General features: G+C 31.1%; 1 protein-coding gene across 1 annotated transcript; it reads right to left on the bottom strand.

Moving 5' to 3' along the window:
- Window positions 1–5,582: 5,582 nt before the first annotated feature.
- On the bottom strand, window positions 5,583–20,251 carry LOC104889231 (bZIP transcription factor TGA10). Its single transcript, XM_010674403.4, has 11 exons — window positions 19,554–20,251; window positions 19,353–19,459; window positions 18,616–18,749; window positions 18,228–18,407; window positions 17,991–18,059; window positions 17,251–17,310; window positions 16,920–16,997; window positions 16,704–16,776; window positions 16,192–16,463; window positions 14,221–14,460; window positions 5,583–5,992 (listed from the first exon to the last, which is right to left on the bottom strand). The coding sequence occupies exons 1-11, from the start codon at window positions 19,928–19,930 to the stop codon at window positions 5,843–5,845; spliced, it is 1,740 nt and encodes a 579-aa protein (XP_010672705.2). The 5' UTR covers window positions 19,931–20,251; the 3' UTR covers window positions 5,583–5,842.
- Between the last annotated feature and the right edge of the window lie 808 nt (window positions 20,252–21,059).

Below are 21,059 nucleotides of genomic sequence, written 5' to 3'. Positions count from 1 at the left end.
TGATCACAACTTACAACCCAAAATTAATTTTCCTTTAATCCAATCCATCTTATTTGTTGAACCTAGCCAACAATCCAACTTACCTTTACATAGGTATAATTTCAACTTGTCAAATAAGGCCCACAGTCATCATAAAGTAGTGAAAACAATATGTAAGGGAACATATGAATATCATGATTCAATCCTTATAACAAATATTAATTCATCATGCGAATTAATAAATAAATTCCCTTCAACATGCTTGCATCAATTATTCCATACAAACATGAAAATCTTTACTCATAATAAATCTCAAAATCACATGCTTGCACACAGGCATAAAACATGTAACAACCAATAATACCATAAATCATATATGAACATGACAAGTTCCTATACATGATACTAAAATTCTTTCTCCTCAAATGAGGATACTAATCACATAGCACACAGGTATGTATGTACCTCGTGTAAACTAGTCTGCAGGCCACTTTTAACTCCTTAAAAGTCTCCTATAGAATATTCTCCGCCTAGAAATCAATATAAATTAAAATCAATACCCTTACATAAAAATGCAACAACTCTAAAATATTTAAAATCCCCTTTAAATATATTCAAAAGCCGGTTTTAATATCAAAACTTCAATTACTTTTAATTCCTAGCATAGTGCTACCATACTAGTAATTAAAATTCTTAAAAGTCCATTAATAAAATCCTTTCTGAAATTCCAGCAACTTTAAAAATCATAAAACATTCCTTAAACATATATAAACATGTTTAAAATCATAATCTAAATCAATCTCATAGTATCTAATACGCTACTATGGTTTTCTAGTAATTAAAACCCCAAAAATCCATACTTTAATGATTAAAACTGCAATCTAACCATAATAAACAAATCTGAATTTGTATTCTTATAATATAAAATATATATGAATCAAGATTACTTATTAAAACAGTAAATTAAAACTAATAATCATGATTAACATTAAAAGAAAGCATAAAAATATAGTCTTTCATGAACTTGAGGAAGAAGAAAAGAAAAAGGGAGAAAAAGAGTGAAATACCGAAATCGCGAGTGAAATATGGCAGCAAAATTGCAAAACTTGCAGAGGCCATAACTGATAGAATAATAATCGAAATCGAGTTTTTTTTGAGCCTAAGTTCAATAACTTTTCGAGATCTACAAGTTTCAAGAAGGAAGTTTTGGCTAAAAACAAACTGAACTATGAGAAATCTGGCCAATCAGATTTGGGTGAGAGAAAAAACGAGTGAAGGGAGAGAGAGAAAATAATCTTTATGTGGAATAAAATAATTGGTATTAAGATATTTATAAGGATCTTCCCTGTTGGGCTTAGGAAAAGGAGACTGGGCTTAATGAAAATTGATGATGAATAGGATAAACAAATTAGAACTTTTATCATCAATATGACTCATTTTCCTTATTGGGTTCCTCAAGTCCATTAGACTTCTTTTTCAATAGAACTTAGTATTTAAAACTTTTATCAAAGCATGCTTAATTAAAATATTTTCAACTTCATTAAATCATGAAAATAATTTCATTTGACTTTTAAAATAGTCAAATCATTTTAAAACTAATTTGTGTTTAAATATAAATAAATAAATACTAAAATATATTTATAAAATCCTTTAAAATTATGGGGGATTACGAGTTGCCGAAGAACAACCCATCAAAGAACCTACAGAAGATGAAAGCAATTGAAGAATTGAAAAATGATAATACCAGCTCATAGCAGGGCATTGTGCCATCAAACGCATCTTTCACTCCGAAGAGGTGGAAACATCAAAGTTCACATCCTACTGATCTAATACTCACGGACATTGCCAAGGGAGTTCAAACTCGCTCATCTCTTCATAACTTTTGTACTTCCAATGCTTTTATATCTGAAATTGAACCTACAAATTATGAAATTGCATTGACTGACCCTGATGGATTCTTACCATGCAGGATGAACTTAATCAGTTTAAAAGAAATGAAGTTTGGCATTTGGAACCACGTCCCACTGCTCAGTCCGTAATTGGAACAAAATGGGTTTTTCGAAACAAATTGGATGATAGTGGGATGATTGTTCGAAATAAAGCCAGACTTGTGTGTCAAGGATTCAACCAACAAGAAGGAATTGACTATGATGAAATGTTTGCTCATGTGGCTCGTTTGGAAGCTATTAGAATTCTGATAGCCTTTGATGTCTTTGAGAATATTAAGCTAGTTCAGATGGATGTCAAAAATGCCTTTCTAAATGGCTACTTGAAGGAAACTGTGTATGTTGAACAACCTCCTGGCTTCATTGATCCAAATTTTCCTAACCATGTTTGCAAACTTGAAAGGTGCTTTATGGTTTAAAGCAAGCTCCTAGAGCTTGCTATGAATGCTTATCTATATTTTTAATGGAAAATGAATTTAAACGAGGCTCATTAGATAGAACACTGTTTCTAAAAAGTAAAGGGGAAGAATTGTTGATTGTCCAACTTTATGTTGATTGTGAGCTAGTGCTTCCTGTGGCACTAGCATCCCTAGCTTGCTTGGTTGAGCTATTAGTATTGTTTTGGATCTTTCTAACTTTGTGCTGTTCTTTTTGTCTTGTTGCTTCTTTTTGAGGATGTCAAAAGGGGGAAGTCAACATATAATATTCTACTTTTGGCACTAGAAACAGTTCTAATGTTGATGCTAAGATTGATCGAATATAATATGAGCTTGTGGTAGGGTTGAAATTTGATGCTATTAATTTAAAGTATGAATGAATGATAGGTGCATATTTTGAGGGGGAATAATTGAATACTTGAATATTATATTGGTTGTTTGTCATCATCAAAAAGGGGGAATTTGTTGTGCATGTGCATGTTTAAGTTTTGATGATGATAAACAATATGTTCTACAATATGAATGATTGTAACAGTTGTTCGAGAAAGTTTATCAAGCTTCGAAGTCAAAGAAAGGATGAAGATTTTGAAGAAATGAACATTCAAGATTTTGTTACATGTTTAGTTACTAGATGTAAATGTAATTTATTAGAACTTTGTAATATATTGTGTGCCAAATATAGAAATGTGAAATTAGGATGATTATTATTTTCTTAGAGTTAAGGAAATAAATAATCATGTTAAATTTATATATCTATATTAAAAGGATATAGTAATTCGAAATTAAAGATTATCAAAGAAAACGGTTTTGATAAAGTTTTGAAAAAAACCAATTTATAAAAGGATCTTCAATACAACCGATTTTTTGATAAAACTGGATTTTTGATAAAATCGATTTTAATTAGATTTGGAAAAATCGAATTTAATAAAATAAGTTTGGAAAAGAATTTCGAAAACAAAAGGAGTGTGGATAAAGATAAAAAGGAAACAAATTTGGTTATCAAAGTTTTGGATAAATATTGATTTAAGGAAAACTTATCTTTTTAGAGTTAAAGATAAAAATGAAGAAGATAAAGTTTGTTTTATCTAAGGAAAATGTTGTATCCCTTAGATTAAGGAGTAAAAGATAAACATCTTGAGAAGGATTTTCGATCAATCCATAAACTATAAAAGAGATTATAATTCAGTTTCATAACTTACATTTTTAGAGAATAAAATTAGAGATTTTGAGAGCTGGAAACTATTTTCTAAGGCACAGAGTTCTAGTCAGATTGAGTAACTATTCAAAGTTCTTAATTGTCCTCTAATTTGCTTGAATAAGAAGCACGCTTGTGAGGATCTTTTCTTTTTGTAATTTCATTATTATAGACAGTGGCAACACTTAGAGTTAAGTGTTGGGGAGCACTACTAGGGTTAGTAGTGGGGGAACCGTATTGTATCAAGAGTTTGATATTTTAGGATTCAAATAATAAAAGAGTTTGGTTTGTGTGGACGTAGATCTCAGAGGTGAGATTGAATTTGATACTCAATGCTTCAATGGACGATTATTTTGACCCAAACGAATTTCAATTTGATGAGTAATTCAGTTTATCTTTTTCTGCAACTTATCAATTTCGTGCAATTTAAAACCTAAAAAACTTAGCACTATTTTGTGCAATCCTCAAGAAATAGATTACTCTGTTTGTGCAAACATAATTGAACGAGGCAAGTCAAAATGTTTCTTGGTTATTGTATGAAACTGATAAACCTGCTTCGTGCAGAATGTATGAAACAAGGTAATATGTTTCATAGGGCTTGCATGAATTAAATTAAAGTGTTTCGTGTATATTACATGAATGGCTTTACTCGATGTCGTGTGACTCTTTCGAAGTAGTTCCCTATAATTTAAGTGAAATTAGTTTCAATAGTTTTTTGGGATTTGTTAAAAAAAAAATAGTATCTTATGTGTTTTTGAAACAACGTTTGGTATAATTGCAATATTCTTTTGAGAGAAAAGTCACTATTCTCTCTCAAAAGAATATCACGCTTATTTTGTCTCCATTCTCACATTTTCTCTCGTCTCTCTTACTTTGAGTTTGAGTGTTAAATTGTTTATTAATCATCGATTATTGATCTAAGCTATCAATTTGGTGGGGTTCGGTCACGTTGTGTAGACAAACTGCACATTGGAGCTCTTGTATTCCGTGATTCAATCTAAGCAAAGAGAAGGCGCGCACCAAAGGTATAAAATACATGTTAGATTTATTGTAAGGATATCATGAGATCTTGTAATTATGATTTTAATTGGTTGAGTAATTTCGTATAAACCCTATTATAAGTAAATTAAATAAGGGATGTAAGTAACTTATTATAAAATTGCGCACGTATAAATTTGTACATATCAAATGTTTTCTTTTTTTTTTTTTTGAAAATGAGTTTCTTTTATAGAAGGCCATGGCTGAAAATCTTGGCCCAATAATTACTAGTTTGGGTTCAACTTGATTTGATTACCCAAAAAACCTCTAAAAAGCCTCTTTAAAAAAAAAATAATAGAATTATTAATAATACAGTTATCTATTACTTAAAATACGGAATTTCACAATTTTATCTTGAATCATGAACAAATTGCAAAGATATATGAATATATGATATTAAATTTCTATTCTCATATCAATTATTCATATAATTAAAAATTTTAAGTTTACTAAAAATGGCAATATCATATATATTTGATTTGAATATGCCCAAACTCCATAATAATTAATTTGAACGTAACATGAATGTAATATTGTTCTAATTTCAACATAATCTAAATCAATCTAAAGTTAATTGAAACAGACAATGACTTGATCCATACTTAGCCTGAATCCACAAATATCAACTCGAAACTTAAACGAAGTTAAACCTAGTTCAAGAGAACATGAAACTAATATTCTGTCAAAAACTCAACCAAATTGATTTGAACCTAATATTATCCTAACCAAAATATAATTTGAGAATCGAACTTGAGTTAAAACTGTATAGAATAAAATTGATTTTACCAGTCATTGAATGACTTGAGCTAGCCAAAAACGACTTGTAGGGTACATATTGGACATCATCCGATCTAAACATGATCAAAGTAAAATGGCTCAAATCAATTGACAAATCTTTGTAAAACCATGGCTAATCGAATTGTTGTCATCCTGTTTTTTTTTTTTTTTTTTTTTTTTTTTTTGCAACACCAAGATAATTGAAAACAATTCGCACAAAAAGGCAAGAGATTGTCAAGCATTGCTATTTAGTCTAGAAGTATGTATCCAGTATACGTATATATACACATCTCTATGAGACCACCATGATAATTAAAAAAAATTGAACTTAGAAATTGATATAACTTCAAGTTGAAGCATATTGATCATGATTAACTATTAAAAAAGAGATATTATCAAAGTGGAAAGTGTATCGTGAAACTTTTCTATTACTACGAGCTAGCTAGATTTCTTTGCGTTGCTCATATTATCTAATCCTGTCGCGGCCTAGCCATCCACAAAGAGCTAAGTGCTCGAAGTCGATGGAAATACTCGGCAATTGTTAGAAAACACCTTGCGGCTTGACGAGTTGTCAGGATTTGATGAAGTCTGTGAAAAGTTTGGTGCCTCAAACTGTCCGCCTGTAAATCATATTTACAATTGTCAAATTACATTATCTCGAGTAAAGTTTACAAATGAATTACTACAAATGATACATCAACATATATATATACACTTGGAATGCGTAATCTACACAATCATCAAACTAATTATGTATTTATGTATGAATGTTACCAGGACTTCAAATACACCATACTTACAAGAATCATATTAGATCATTCGTACATCTTTCTTAATTATGTGTAATTGTCATCTATTATCACCATCTGAGTGCTATAGAATGTTTTTCAATTAGGGAAACAAAATCATATCTGATGATATTGATATTAGAGTTAAGAAATGTTAGCTACACTTATTAGTTGTGCTCATTATAATGGTAATTAAATTACTTCACGTGAAACTAATACTATGTCTCCAGTCTCAACTCTCAATTAGATAAGAAAAAAGTGTAACAATTTATATTGTATATTGTATGGAAAAATAAATCAGAAAATAGAAATTAAAACTTTGATATATTTTAGAAAAATGTCAATGCTTATTACCTGTTCAACATCAGACATGTTACATTTTTACAAATGGTATGTAAGGTTACTCAATAATATGTTGACTATTGAATTTTAAACATATGATCATGCTCCTATACGAAGACTGAAGGTCTTGACTTAGATTATGAATGTGAATTGGAGGTTTTGAAAAGCATATATTTACATAGAACTTCTATGACAAGACTTATCGATTCACAGACTGGGTAAAATTCATGGTCTTGACCAAAAAAAGGAGTAATGGACGGTTGAATTTTGAAACAAATATATATGCTTGTTTAGACTTTGACCGTGAATGGTTGAACCGTCAAAAGGGGTAAATTAATAAATATTTGAAAATATAGGTTTTTTTTAAGGGAGATAAAACCCTATCTATTTGTTTGTATGTTAGTGGTTTCATTTTACTATATGTAAACAAATAATTTCAATTATTAATATTTTAAAAATTTGTTACGCTATAAAGATAGTAAAAATTTATACTGAAAATTAATATCAAATTTAAATTGGAACAACGAATAATAGACCGATCAAGATATTTTTGAAAATTGCTTAGCAACAAATAAGAGGTTGACAACAATCACCTATGTACCTTGCATAGGTCGCATTCGGATTTGTCAATAGATAAGGTATTGAATTTCATACAATGGTGTGACTAATCAAGGTGATAATGAGCATGGAGAAAGCATATGTAGTCCTTTCAACTCGAGGTCTAAATTAATTTCATGTCTTTAAGAAATATAGTTACTCTATGTGTGTACGCATTCATTTTTATCACATATACATTATCTAATAACATTTGGTTATTTGATCATACTTAGGATACAATATCTTTATCTCAACTTATTAGACGGTGTGGTGTGACCTAATCAACCATGATCTTATTGTATATTTACACTTGATTAGATTTATCGGATCAAACTTGAAATTTAAAATTTTAAGATGAGCAGAAACACCCTTATAAAGTGATGTCTAGTGATATTGAAACTTTTTATGAGTTGTATTTCTCAATAAATATATATGTCACTATTTAGTTGACTACATAAAAGTTCACTTATTTAAAGAGAAAACTAGACAAACACATACTTTCGGTGGAACTTTTGATTATACTATTTTCCCAAATATACATTATTATGTTCTCAAATTTTCGTATGAATAGTTTTTATTCTCTGAGATGAATATTATTTAAAATAAAAAGATAAAATTTATTTTTTATGGGAAAAAATTATAAAAAGCTCTTAAGAAGTTCTTCATCCGTTGAAGTTCCATTAACAGAAAGTGGTAAAAATTACTTTTTGTAGCACTTTTCATATTTTTGTCAATTAAACCAACCTCTCACCTTATTTTACTTAGAAAAATCCACTTTTCATATTAATTATGTCAATCAAACAATTTTCTCTTATTTTCTTTTTACTTTCTAACCAGTTCTATTTTTCATATATTTTTATGTCAACTATACAACTCAAACTCTAATTGTTCAAGGGTAGGAATGTCGCTTTATTGAAGAAGGGAAAGAGAGGACTACTAGTACTTGAGGTCCGAGGACATTCAAAATCATACTCGTAAAGAGATAATTTATTAGTAGCAGAAAATTTTGTAGTAGTGATTTTTTTAGGGGAAAAAGGGGCATAAACTTTAATTCAAGTATAGCAAGCTTCACCAAAGTAATTAAATTTTGGAAAAAAGAAACAAGATGAACAAGTTTCGGATCCAAACAAGTGTCCCACTGAGCTTCTAAAAGTGCGAAGTAGCATACTTAATAAAGTATAAACTTAATTTTTTTTAAGGTTTATTTAGAGAAAAGCAGAGTTCTTAAGTTTAGTAATTTTGATTTAATAAAAAATATAATCTTAATTATTAAGACCAAGGTTGTATGCCAAATGATGATTGTTTTATACCCAAACTCGAGATATAGATGAGCATAAATTTGAAACAATGCTATAAAATGGATCTTTATCTTATTGTTATATGTATTTTCCCTCCTCCAGACAATCAAATGAGATATCTATACAAATATATTAAAAGGCGTGCTAAAACAAGAAATTGTGCCACGTGACGCTCTTCCTAGGGAGTTTTAGTTCATGTAATCCATGTACACTAAAAGAAATTAAGAAATTGCATAGTATAGGGTTTGATCTCGAGACCTCAAGTACATATACTAAAGTTCTAACCACTAGGCTAACTTGTATTTAGTGTTATTGTTATAAAATATTATATTAATAAATGAAATTTTTTCTTACCTGGGACATAGCCCGGGCCTAATAAGTAATAACTAGTTAAACAATAAAAATGTGTGTTTTAAGACTCGAATCCATTACCTCTCATTCGATATGCTAATGCACTAACCGACTACGCTACATTACTCATGTTGATCTTTGTGAGAGAAAAAATAATTTTAAAACAAGATACTATTTTTATTTTTGAAGACTTTAATTGTAAATTGGTAAATAATCTGGGACGTATCGCTCTGGACAAGAATTAATTGAATTAGAAAAGGCATGTGAGAAGAGAAATTATTTTTTAAAAAAAAAAAACAAGAAGAAGAGAAGAGAAAGTAATGAACGTGGGATGGGCCATGGAGTCTCGTAGGTCAAGCGGTTATGACTCTGACATCATGCGTTATGGGCCTAAAGAGATCTTTCGATGTTGATATTTGAGTGGGCCCACATACCTCTGTTCATATGGTTTTAAACAATCTCAATGGTGCGAATGTCCATTAATATTCGCGTGACCATCTTTCCCAATAAAACGTCCCTCTTTATTACTTCTCTTTCAACATAAATCAATACGAGAAGTAATAGGAAATATAAAGAAGTATGTTATTTGGTTAGAGTAAAATATAGCAAAGTTATACTTTTTCTAATGAGCTTATGATCTTTACATAAATATGAAATATAATAAAAGTAGTAAATATTATTGTAATGAAGTTAATTGATAAGTAGAAAAAAATCAGAGAAAGAATTTAGAATATTGGCATTATCAAAAATTCAACAGATAGAGTACAAAAGTAAAAATAATATGTTTTGTCGTATAACCGTCTTATAATAATGTCATATTTTAAGATACAAAGCAACAACCCTAAAATTTTAAATCCGAGTGAAAATAAATTAAAGATTCTTGTGGCTCGTACTTCGGCCAAAATCTCTTTAGTTTTGATGACGGTAATTTTGGATAAATGTGCTCCAGACGTTAATTCTCATGGACTTATATGATGTCTATGATGATTTTAACTTTTGATCTTCCCGTAAAAAAAAAAGTGAAGGGACTAAATTGTACCAGTAGTTTTTTTTTTTCTATACCCCTATATTAGCATTTTTGTACCTCCCTATGAAAACCGCAACACCCTCGGCCCTCCTTCCGTTCCCTTTCTCACTCTCATTCATACACCAACCTCGTTTTTTGGCCACCATAGTTCATGGACATCGGTATCTTGAATATTGCTTCAGTATCTCGCCGAAGAAGAAGATTTTCTTAACAGTAGTTCTAGGTGATAGAGTATAAAACAATTCTTGGGACTCCAAGTATCAGCTTAACCTTTTGGTTGAGTTGGTCCTTTGACATGGTATTAAAATCAGTATGACGTAAAGGTCACGGGTTCAAATCTCATCCATCCATCCTTTTTAAGTGGAAATTTAGCGCCAAGTATGAAGGAGGCTTGTGCTGCATCTACACTTCAAGCCCAATGGGCTCTCGCATGAGGGGGGTGTGATAGAGTATAAAATAATTCTTGGAACTCCAACCATCAACTTAAACTTTTGGTTGAGTTAGTCCCTTGAAATTAGGGCAATAGGTTAGGACATTTGAAACTTTTAATCCAACCATAGGGTGGACGTCACAACTTGTAGTCAGAAACGTAGGATGTTCATCTGACCATAGGTTGGAGCAAAATTTCCAGACGCTTTGATATATTGAGCCAATGAGTTATTTTTCTGACAAGTACTTCAAGCTTCTTGGTAGGGGATTAGATGCCTTTCCTTGGCCAAGATATTTCGATGAGGACTACCGTTCTTGCCTTCTCGATTTTTAGTGAGTAATACAATTTTGTCGAGCTAAGGTGGCCGGATAAGTTGGGGGAGGCGACAACAATGGTGCGAGGTTAAAGAACTGAAAGATGATAGGTAGGGGGAAAAGAGATAGGATTAAAGGTTTAGGGCAATATTTCTGTACATATATACTTAGGGCTTGTTTGGTTGGAGGTTTTTTGGGCATGGAAATGGATTGAGGTAATGGACTCCCTTTTAATATGTTTGGTTGGGTTGCTAACTTATTTCACTCCCTTACTAGCCCAATTCTAAATCCATTAATTTGAAACCCTCCTCTCATCAGAGGAAACAATCTGTTACCTTCCTCAAATACTTCACATCACTATCTCTCCTCTGTCCACACCTCTCTCTCTCCTCTCTCTCTCTTCTGTTTGCACCCCTCTCTCTCCTCGCACCTCTCTCTCTCCTCTCTCTCTCTCTCCCCTGTTTGCACCTCTTTCTCTCTCCTCTGTTCGCACCCCTCTCTCCCCTCTGTTTGCACCCCTCTTTCTCCTCCATGTCTTCATAACAAATCCAAAAAAAAACAGGGTTTCCCAATTTACAAAAATTTGACGAATTTCTCTGTTAAAATTTCAACACTTTCACTCAAATCAACAATGGCGGATGTTCGAATCAGCTGTATAATCGAAGAGATTGGCGAAAATTCAAGTTTGATGCTACATGCTTGAAAAAGAAAGTAAAAACCAAGCTTATCGTGTTCAAATTCGAAAATAACTATGGTATAATCAAACCTGAAGAACTGCTTGGTTACTCTTTTTGTCTTGATTTTGGTTTTCATTTTGTCATTTTGGAGAAATAGATTGGTGAATCTTGGTGTTGATTTGTGATTTTTGGACGGTTGATTGATTTTGGTTGTCTTTTTATTAATATTTTGTAAGTCTTGATTCTATAATTCTCATATTGTAATTTTTTGTCTTTTTTTTTTTTTTTTTTTTTTTGCTTTTTTCTGAATTCTGATTTGTGGATGTAAATGGTATAATTGATTTTAGGTATATCGATTTTGTTTGACTCATGAAATGGGATTGAATTATTTTGATGTGGGTAGAAAATTATCGTGTTCTAGAAAGTTATAATTTTTTGGGTATTATGATAATATTAAAAAATATGAATCCATTAGAAATGTGAACCAAGAAATGAGAAAGGGAGTAGTAGAAAGATGATTCCATTCCTGAGTTAAAACAAACAAATGTTAAAAATAACATATTCCATTGTCATTCCACCCCTTATCTCCATTCCACTCCGTTTTCCATTCCCTAATTCGAACCAAACGGACACTTAGAGCGATATAGTAAGTAAATACATGGTAGGGAATAACAATACCCAAAAAAGCATCGTGAGAAAACAATTGATGAGAAACACATCATTTGGCTTTTAAAAATCATTTTCTTTGTCGGATAATAAATACTCATTTTGTTTAATTGGAATTTATCTTTGGTCCCAAGTTTTATTTTGCATCAATTACATGAGTTATATGATGCTCCTATGCATAAGTATCTCAACTAATTTTAAAAAAAATATCTTATTCTTTTTGTGTTCTTTTTTTCATGCTCATAAGTCATAACTTCTTTCTAATCGTGTAGTAATATCATGATGTAAACATGGAATCATTGGTGCATACAAATTTACTATGTGTAGTCGTGTTGTGATGCTAATGTACATGAATTACAAAACTTACGGTCGATGTCACATAGGTTAAATTAATAATGTAGTACTTATATCTAGACATCAATAATAACTTTCAGTACTCTTACTTTCTTATGTAGTAAAGATTGTCTTTAATGTGTTTTTTTCTTTATCCTTCTAAATATATACACAAGAAATAACTAGCAAATCGATTAACTTAGATTTCTGATAGCTCCATAATAAAAAAATATGCCAAATACACTTTTTTTTTTTTGTATACGGGCCATATAATATAAATCTATATATATCTCTCAAGATACTTTTAAAAATTTGTGTTTGTCTTACGATTTTTCCATGAAGAGGTTTTGCAAAACCATTTAAGAAGTAGAAACAATTTTTGAAAAGTTTTGGTCAAACATACTTTTACTTGATTAACATAAAAAGACATATACCATTATATAACTCTAGAACAAAACAAAACTACCTAAAGATTTAGGTAGCAAATGAAAAATATTAAAACCAAGAGTAGCATACTCAACATACTATTACACCTCAAATGTCATTTCTCTAGCTTTTGTTTACACATATATTTTTCTATGACTAAATAAATGTTAATTGTCAACTTGGAAATACTTCAATAATATTAAACTCAAAAACAAAACCAGATTATCCTGCCAAAAGTGGTCCTTAAAGTATATAATAGTAGTTGAGGCACTTGAAATCTAATCAACTTTGAATAATGAAACACAAAAATTTAAGTTCAACTAAGTTGGTATAAGACGCCACGTATCACTATCAATATTATATAATTAAGGAAGCTGTCAGTTTGCTAATGTCCCTCTCTAACTACAAACATTAGGGTTTTTATATATTCTTTAAAATCATTTAAAAATTTTCCTAAATTAAAGGGTCCATTTCACAAAGTATATGTAAAGGACATACATCCTTTTTATACTCCAATAATGAGGCAGGCAGCAGGCTCTTGTGTAGTAGGTTATCTGATTGGAGTAGGTTTTCCAACCATACATTTACATAGCAGCAGCACCTGATTCATTACTTTCTTTATTTGGTCCCACTTTATTTCCTAAATTAGCCTCATCTTTTCACATATGTTTAAATTTTTTTACCCAAACTTCAAGGTATGTATCATTGTATCAATGTATAGTCCTTCTCAATGCATTGCATCACGCCTTTAACTCCATCGACAATTTAGTATGGCCTTTAAACCGATGGCTACCATAGAAATATTAGTAGAAAAAATCATCAAGTTTATCTTACTTTTAAACAATGTGGTAAAAACTTGTTTGGTCGATTTTGAGATTTAGACATTTTTACTTTGACATTTCCATATATGTGTTAGTTGGTAACGTTATCTTTAAAATTGTAATATTTTGAGCTTTTAATTAACCGATGCTTTTATCAAGTTCTTTTTAAAAACTTAATTAGTATTTTTAAAGAACGAGAGTTGGCTTCCTCAAGTCTTTTGTTCCTCGGTAGCTAGTGGCAGAGTCGCCGACTATTAACAGACTAGTTGTAGGTTCAAATCCTATTTGAAGAGAATTTATATATAGTTTTCGCTTTTCTGACCTAGCATATATTATAATATTTTGAGACTTATTTAATTTTCTTTTTTCTTGAAATGAGCCAAAGACTCAAAATATGTTGTAAAGAAATACCTTAGACTTATCCAACTAGAAATATGAGAGGGTGGTTCCCTCTTTAATGAAAGAAAAACACTAAATAGCTAACTGTTATACGTTAAATAAAGTGTATATTGACAACTCTACCATTATTTTGTACCTCTCTGGTTTTTTTTATAGGACTAGTAAGGTCCATAAAAATTTAGTTTTCCACGGAACTAATTGGGTGAATAGCCCAACACAATAATTGATATATATTATAATTTTGTAGCTACTTTAGTTTATCCAAGTAAACTCTAACCATTAATGAATATTCTATAGCGTAAACTTAACATATGAAAGCACGTACCATTGAAAATATAGTAGCATATGCATGCACAAGATATTAATTAGCATAACGTACCTGTCTTACAAAGTTCTCCATCGTAGAGAGCTTGTTCATGGCAAGAGCCATCTGTCCCATGTAATTGGTCATGTTAGGAGGGCAGCTCAATGTATCGGATGCGATCACATCAGACAGAGATTGTTGAAGAGCCTCTAGCCCTTGCGACAGTGCCTCTTCTGCCTCTTGCGTTGATTGTTGCAACCCACACATGCCCATCAATTGTTGGTCACTCAATGGCTCGATTTGGTGCAAAATTATCTAACAACATGGCCAATATACAAAAGGTCAAATTTTAGTTACTTACTAGATTTTTAAAGTAGCCCATTATCTTATCACACACAAAAATAGAAACTATTGGTCTATTATTTCCGAAAGTAAATAATTAATAAGTTTTTGAATTTCAAGATAAAATGTAAAAAATTAATTTTATTTCATTATTGATGATGTAGATAAAAATCGATCTCAAACTCCTCTTCACCTTGACTTAATTATCTGAATTAAACTTATCATACCGATTGGGCTTAATTAGCTCAATAATTTTTTTAGCGTGAAGAGAATGTACCCTAAGCTAACTGACAGCCATAAAAGAAAAAATTTAATCAAGGGTAGTAGTTAATTAGATCAATGTATACATGTAAAACTTTTATTTACTAAGAACCAAAAATATATAAGATGAAATAATATAATTAATAACAATCCAAGGGTGGTGATGAATATAAAGGAAGAGAGAGAATAAAGAGGAAGTAGCTAGAGCCGTGCAAGTTTGCCCATATTCATAAATTTAGAGTACAACCATAATATGGCTTGGTGTAAGTCCATAAGAAGAAGTAACAGACATTGCTTTAGGGGTTTAACCAGAACATCACCTCATTTTAACCCTTCTAAAGGAAACCTTCTTCAGGATTCCTTTCTTCATTTATTTTCATACCCTTTGATGAGATCTTCTTCTCCCCCACTTACTCTTGGCCACTTAACTCAAAGACAAATTGTACTCATAACTCCATGAAATCAGAACCCATGTCTTATTATAATGAATACATCCTTTTATCTTGTAATATTATCTGATCAATCTCTCTAGTTTTTGTACTCTCATCAGTATCATGCTACACTTGTTTTCAACCCCACTACAAAAGTAACACCTAGGTTGGCATAAAGTGCACATCAAAAGTAAATTAATATACTTATGGTGGACAGTGTTGATCTATAACTAGGGTTTTCTGTTGAATATGTACTCATACAAGTACTTTATTACTTTTGAGATCGAGAGAGAAAGACAAATGAACTATTATTACTTTATTACTTTTATACACTATATTTGCTGGCAATATATAGCTTGGTTATGTTTTGGAAAAAAAGTTGTAGTAAATAATAAACCAGATATGTCAAATAACTGATGAAAAAAAAAATCATTTTTAGTGTATAGAGAGCATAAAGACAATGGTGTAAATAAGATACTATAATTTTTAGTTTTAGGTACCATTATTTCATTAGACATTACCAACTAAACTAACTCACGTCGACTAATATACTCTAAGCACCATTATGTCAAGGAGCTTATATACTGACGGAGCCAGTATAGGGCACGGGGATCACGTAACCCTTCGAATTAAAAAATTATTTTTAAGGATTTTCAAAAAAAAAAAAAAAAAAAGAAAAACGTACTACGCAAGACACAGGAGAATTGAAGCACTAAAAAAGAAAAAAAGTTTTTTTTTACTTATATGATGGTAATTTGTTGATTGATTTTCATATACTTAGTTTATATGTGTTAATTTATATTAAATAATGAATATATGAAACGATGAGTGATACATCTAGATAACCCAATATTAGTCAATGTTTCTTTGCATTGTAAAATTTTTAATATTGAATATCTTTTGTCTTTTTTGTGCCCCGATTTTGAAATCCTGGCTCCGCCACTTAGCTTATAAAAGAACTTATAGATAGATTGGTAGGTCAGAGTTAGATGATGTGAGCTGATAGAAGTACCTTAATAAGCTCGGAAGGTCGGAAACCACCCATCCACATGAAGCACCGCTCGGCCGGGGTTTTCCACATACCCGAAACAAGATGAAAAACGTCCGTTTTTGCCACCATGCTCTTAAGATTCATTACCACATCATAATGTGCCAAGCAATTATCTACATAAAGTTTTAACTCGCTTTCTGGTATATGTTCTTGCACCGCCGCCCGTAGCTCGCAGGTCAACCGGTGGTTTTCTTCTAGCCACCTTGTGTATTCCAAGTCAAACACGGCTGCATCTATAGAGATAACTTAATTAATTAAGGAAACAAATTGTTTCTACTAATTAGTATACATTAATTTATATTTGACATTTTGTTGGTTTGTACTAGTTGGTATGACTAAATTAAAGGTTTGAATTACTATTAACTACTAAGACTACTTGCTAAACATGCATATATATATGCAACTAGGTATTTTTTTTTTTTTACATATAATTATGCCTTACTTATATGACCAAACCCTGTAGTAACTAGTACCTGAGCTGATGTTGGAAACACCAACAGGGATACCTTGATCTGCTCCACCTAAACCGCCTCCGAAAAATATACCCTATGAAGGAGAAATTGATCGATGTTAAATACGAAATTATATTTCTTGATACGAAATTACCTAAGAGTTCGTGATTTGAAAAGTGTAATATGTAAAAAAAACGGAGGAAGTATTAAATTTTGATAATTAATTTATCAACTTACTTGAGCTCGGGCGCGTTGAAGCTCTTGTTCTAACTGTGCAAGCCTTATCCTACTTGATTCTAGTTGTTGAACATAAGCCTGCATTGTTTAATTTGAAGTTTGAACAAACGAATTAACAATTAAAAGATTAAAAAAGATCAAAGTACATTATTTTATGTAAATACTTTGATAATATATAGTAGTTAGTACTTAGTACTTAGTACATATAAATTCTAATTGTACTATACTAGTTGAATAGGAAAGCTTAACAAACAATGACTATATATAAGAAATTGGCAAAATGCGTGAAAAATAATATAATTAAAATTCAATGGTTGTGACACTGACCAACCTTTTTTCTAAGCCTGCTTTTCCTTGCTGCTTCTCTATTCTGAGCAAGTCTTCTCAGTGTCTGCTTGCAAGCAATACCCAAACACAGTACAATCTCAAAGCATTATTCTTTCAACATTTTAGAAATACTCCATTTTATTACCCCCCTTATGACTTTTATGGTGTATAATTATATATCGTATGACTTTTATCATAATTCTATGTCAATTCAGCTATAATATACTAAAGCGAAAACCAAAAGATTAAGCAACTAACAACAATTTCATGATCGCATATGAAATTTTAATAGATGCAAAATCTTTAAAAGATTGACATTTTCTAAATTAAGACGGCCTAATATTTCCTCAGTTTTTTTTAAATTCAACATTTGCCTTTCTGGTAGTATATTAAAATAAGAAATGAAACATAGCTCATATATATATATATATACTAGTTATTATGTCCGGGCTATGCTCCGGGTAAGAAAAAATGTCATTTATAAATATAATACTTTATGATAATAACACTAAATACAATTTAGTCTACTGGTTAAAACTTTAGTATATGTATTTAATTTGAGATCTCAAGATCAAACCTTATACTATGCAATTTCTTAATTTCTTTTATCTTACATGGATGACATGAACTAAAACTCCATAGGGAGAGCGCCACGTGACACAATTTCTTATTTTCGCACGCCTTTTTAATATATTTGTATAGATATTACCTAGTTGGTTAGTTATAGACTAGATAATAACTAACCTTAGGGTCGGGTGTTTTAGGCCCTTCTTGCTCGGAGCTTGAGGTTGGACCTTTGCGGTTTCCTTCACGCTGCTCCCATCAAAAAGAATAATACAAATACAAACCAACACATACATATTTAATATTCCTCATTTCATTTTCATGATACTTTAAAATATCCTACACTATCACTAATTCACTATATAATAACAACAACAATATACAATAATAATCTTATAAGGGATCGGATCAACTTACTTTGATAGACTTGGATTGTTCAGCAGCGACATCGTGTTGATTTTTGTTTTTGTTATTATTATTGTTCTTATTATTGTTTGACAACTCAATCGCTGGCGGCTGCTCTGATGGTCTCTTCGAACCACCGCTTGTTGATTGACCTCCTCCTTCTCCTCCTACTCCTACTCCTCCAGGACTCGTCTTTGATTATTCACATAACATCGTAATTATTTCAGATATCAAAAAACTTATTAGATACAAGTATTAACAAATATCGATATATGATACTTCCTCCGTTCCATAATAAGTGAAACACTTCTCTCTTTTATGTGAGAGCTTCTTTAGAAAAGTATCACACTTATTATGAAACGGAGGAAGTATATAGATAGATAAATAGATAGATAGACACCTTGGTGGAAGGTTCAACATGCATAGGTTGAGAAGGGAAAATGTTAAGAGTTGGCGGTCTCATTCCTCCTCCTCCACCTCCACCTCCAAGTCCTACTCCTCGAGGCGGCGAGGACGACGAAGAGTTGTGATTTTCTGCGCGAAATGATATCAAAGTATCAAATCAATGAATAATAATAGAAGACATACATACTAATAAGGCAAGTAATTATAGAAAGAGTAGTATTGCACATATAATGATATATTGATATTAACATGTGAAAATCTGTTGCACTTGATGATGAGATGATAGTAATAATAATTGAAAGATGACTTAACTTTGCTAGCTTTAGTATGAAAGAGAAAAAGAGAGTGAGTTTAGTATGTAAAAAAGCAGCTTGTAGCAAAAGTAGGCATGCATTTTGAGCTCATCTGACACCTTCAAACTGATTTTAGAGATTTCTTTTTTAAAAAAATAAAAAAAGTTGAAAAAGTGAAAAGAATTTTCCTCTGATGATCTGGTCAAAGAGGAAAAAGTACGACAGATTTTTCATCAGAGCTTATGATCATGCTTTTGTTGTGACCCAATCACATCCTCAAAGAATCTGATTTTTTCTCCGATCATTAAGAAAAAAAAAACAATAACTCTTATCTAATATCCACGCCACGAAATTAAGAACATAAATCCCGTAACCTAAACAAGATGTCCAAATAAGAATATCCGAATTCAGGAAGAAAAAAAAAAAAAAAAAAACTCACGTCGTTGTTGTTCATGGTCTGTTTGGCCATCAAGGTAAAGAAAAAGCGCCTGATCTAGCTCTCCTAGGTCATATGCTCCTGTGCTACTACTTTCTTTTCCACCTCCTCTAATAATCGTAATAAATAACATCATTATACTATATACAACAAAATAAAAGTAGACAATTATAAGAATATGAAGAAAAATATAAAGAGTACTACATGAAGTTATTATTATTTCCAGGAAGAGAAGAAGATGATGGAGATGATTGCATCATGCTGAAGGAAATATTCTGTTGTTGTTGTTGCTGCTGCGACTGCGACGAATGATGCTGATGCTGATGATGATGATGATGTTGTTGTTGTAATTGTTGTTGTTGTTGTTGTTGGTGTTGATGATGGAGGAGAGAGAATTGTTGCAAGTCTAAATGAGGATCATTATTAGTATTACTATTACTATTACTATTATTATTACTATTACTATGAATAGTATGATTAGTGGTAGTAGTTGCCATAAAAGGATGAACAACACCAGAAGTGAGCAACTGTTTCATTTCTTGCTGGCTTGCTACTCCATCCACTCCTCCTAGGAAACCCATGGAGAGAGAAAAAAAAGAGAGATGGAGAAGGTGGAGGAGAGAGAAAGAGAGAAAGAGAGAAGAGAGGCGGTTGTATTGTAATTGGAAATAGTGATGAAGAGGATAAAAGGGAAAAAAGCTGGGATTGAAATGAATGCCAAGGAAATAAAGGACAACCTTCCTTTTCTTGTTTATTTCCTTTCGAATTTATTTCTGGGATCAGTTTGTTAGATTAATTTGTTAGTAGTAGATTTTTTTTATTTTTTAATTATTGTTGTGTTGTTTTCCTTCCTAGTCTTTGAGAACTAGACGACTTTCTTCCCTTTTCCCCAAACCTTAAAAAAAAATTAAAAGTATATAAATAATAATTAAACACACGGTTTTACGATATTACCAGCAAGTGACTTTGCTACCCTTTCACAAATCCGGAAAAATAAGAGCAGGTTTTGCAAAATTGAATCATATACAAAAAATTATACTATACTGTAGTTGATTAGTCAATGGGTATTTGGTGCACCATTTGACATACAACGATTACGTAGAAAATTTTATATATACAGTCACAAAAATGTTTTCCAGAGAAATAAAAAGCGGTAATTGATTCGAAAATAGAGAGATGTTATCGAAATAATTTAAGAAAAAAAATATTGAAAATTTAATAAATACTTTTTTTTTAATAATACAAAAGAAGGAGACTGGGGTTTTTTTTAAAAGAAAAAAAAGACTGGATTTTAGGTTTCTTGTCTGAACCACCTTGGTTGTTGTTGGAGGAGAGTACAAACTGAAATGATGAAAATGCCCTCTCCTATAGTACAGAGACGTAACTGTTTGGAGAACTATTTATGTTTGATTTATTGGGGGAAATGGTACATTTGGCTCCAAATGTCAACTGGCTTTTATAGTGTTACTTTTCATACAAAACTTAATTAGTTAATTACTAATAATTGATACCGTTAATTATTCAGCTAAATAACTTAGATCATACTTAATCTTTGACGAAACCCAAATTAGAAATCAGATTTCATTTTATTATGGGTTAAAGTACAATATTGATATATCAAGGGATCAATCTGATTCGTTTGTGGGGGTTTAATTAGATCCGATGATCTAAACAATTTTTCTATAAGAAAGATATTAACTGATTAAGCAA

Source organism: Beta vulgaris, chromosome 3 (genome assembly GCF_026745355.1).
Source record: "Beta vulgaris subsp. vulgaris cultivar EL10 chromosome 3, EL10.2, whole genome shotgun sequence".
NCBI classification, from domain to species: domain Eukaryota; kingdom Viridiplantae; phylum Streptophyta; class Magnoliopsida; order Caryophyllales; family Amaranthaceae; genus Beta; species Beta vulgaris.
The sequence above is the reverse complement of the archived record's forward strand: the minus strand, read 5'-3'. Positions and strand labels throughout refer to the sequence as shown.

Excerpts from the sequence above, each read along its gene's own strand:
- LOC104889231 (XM_010674403.4), bottom strand. The coding sequence starts at position 19,930 with ATGGGTTTCCTAGGAGGAGTGGATGGAGTAGCAAGCCAGCAAGAAATG. Across the intron at positions 18,750-19,352 it reads AGACCATGAACAACAACGAC|AAAATCACAACTCTTCGTCG; the intron begins GTGAGTTTTTTT and ends CATTTCGCGCAG. Across the intron at positions 17,311-17,990 it reads CTAAAACACCCGACCCTAAG|ACACTGAGAAGACTTGCTCA; the intron begins GTTAGTTATTAT and ends GCTTGCAAGCAG.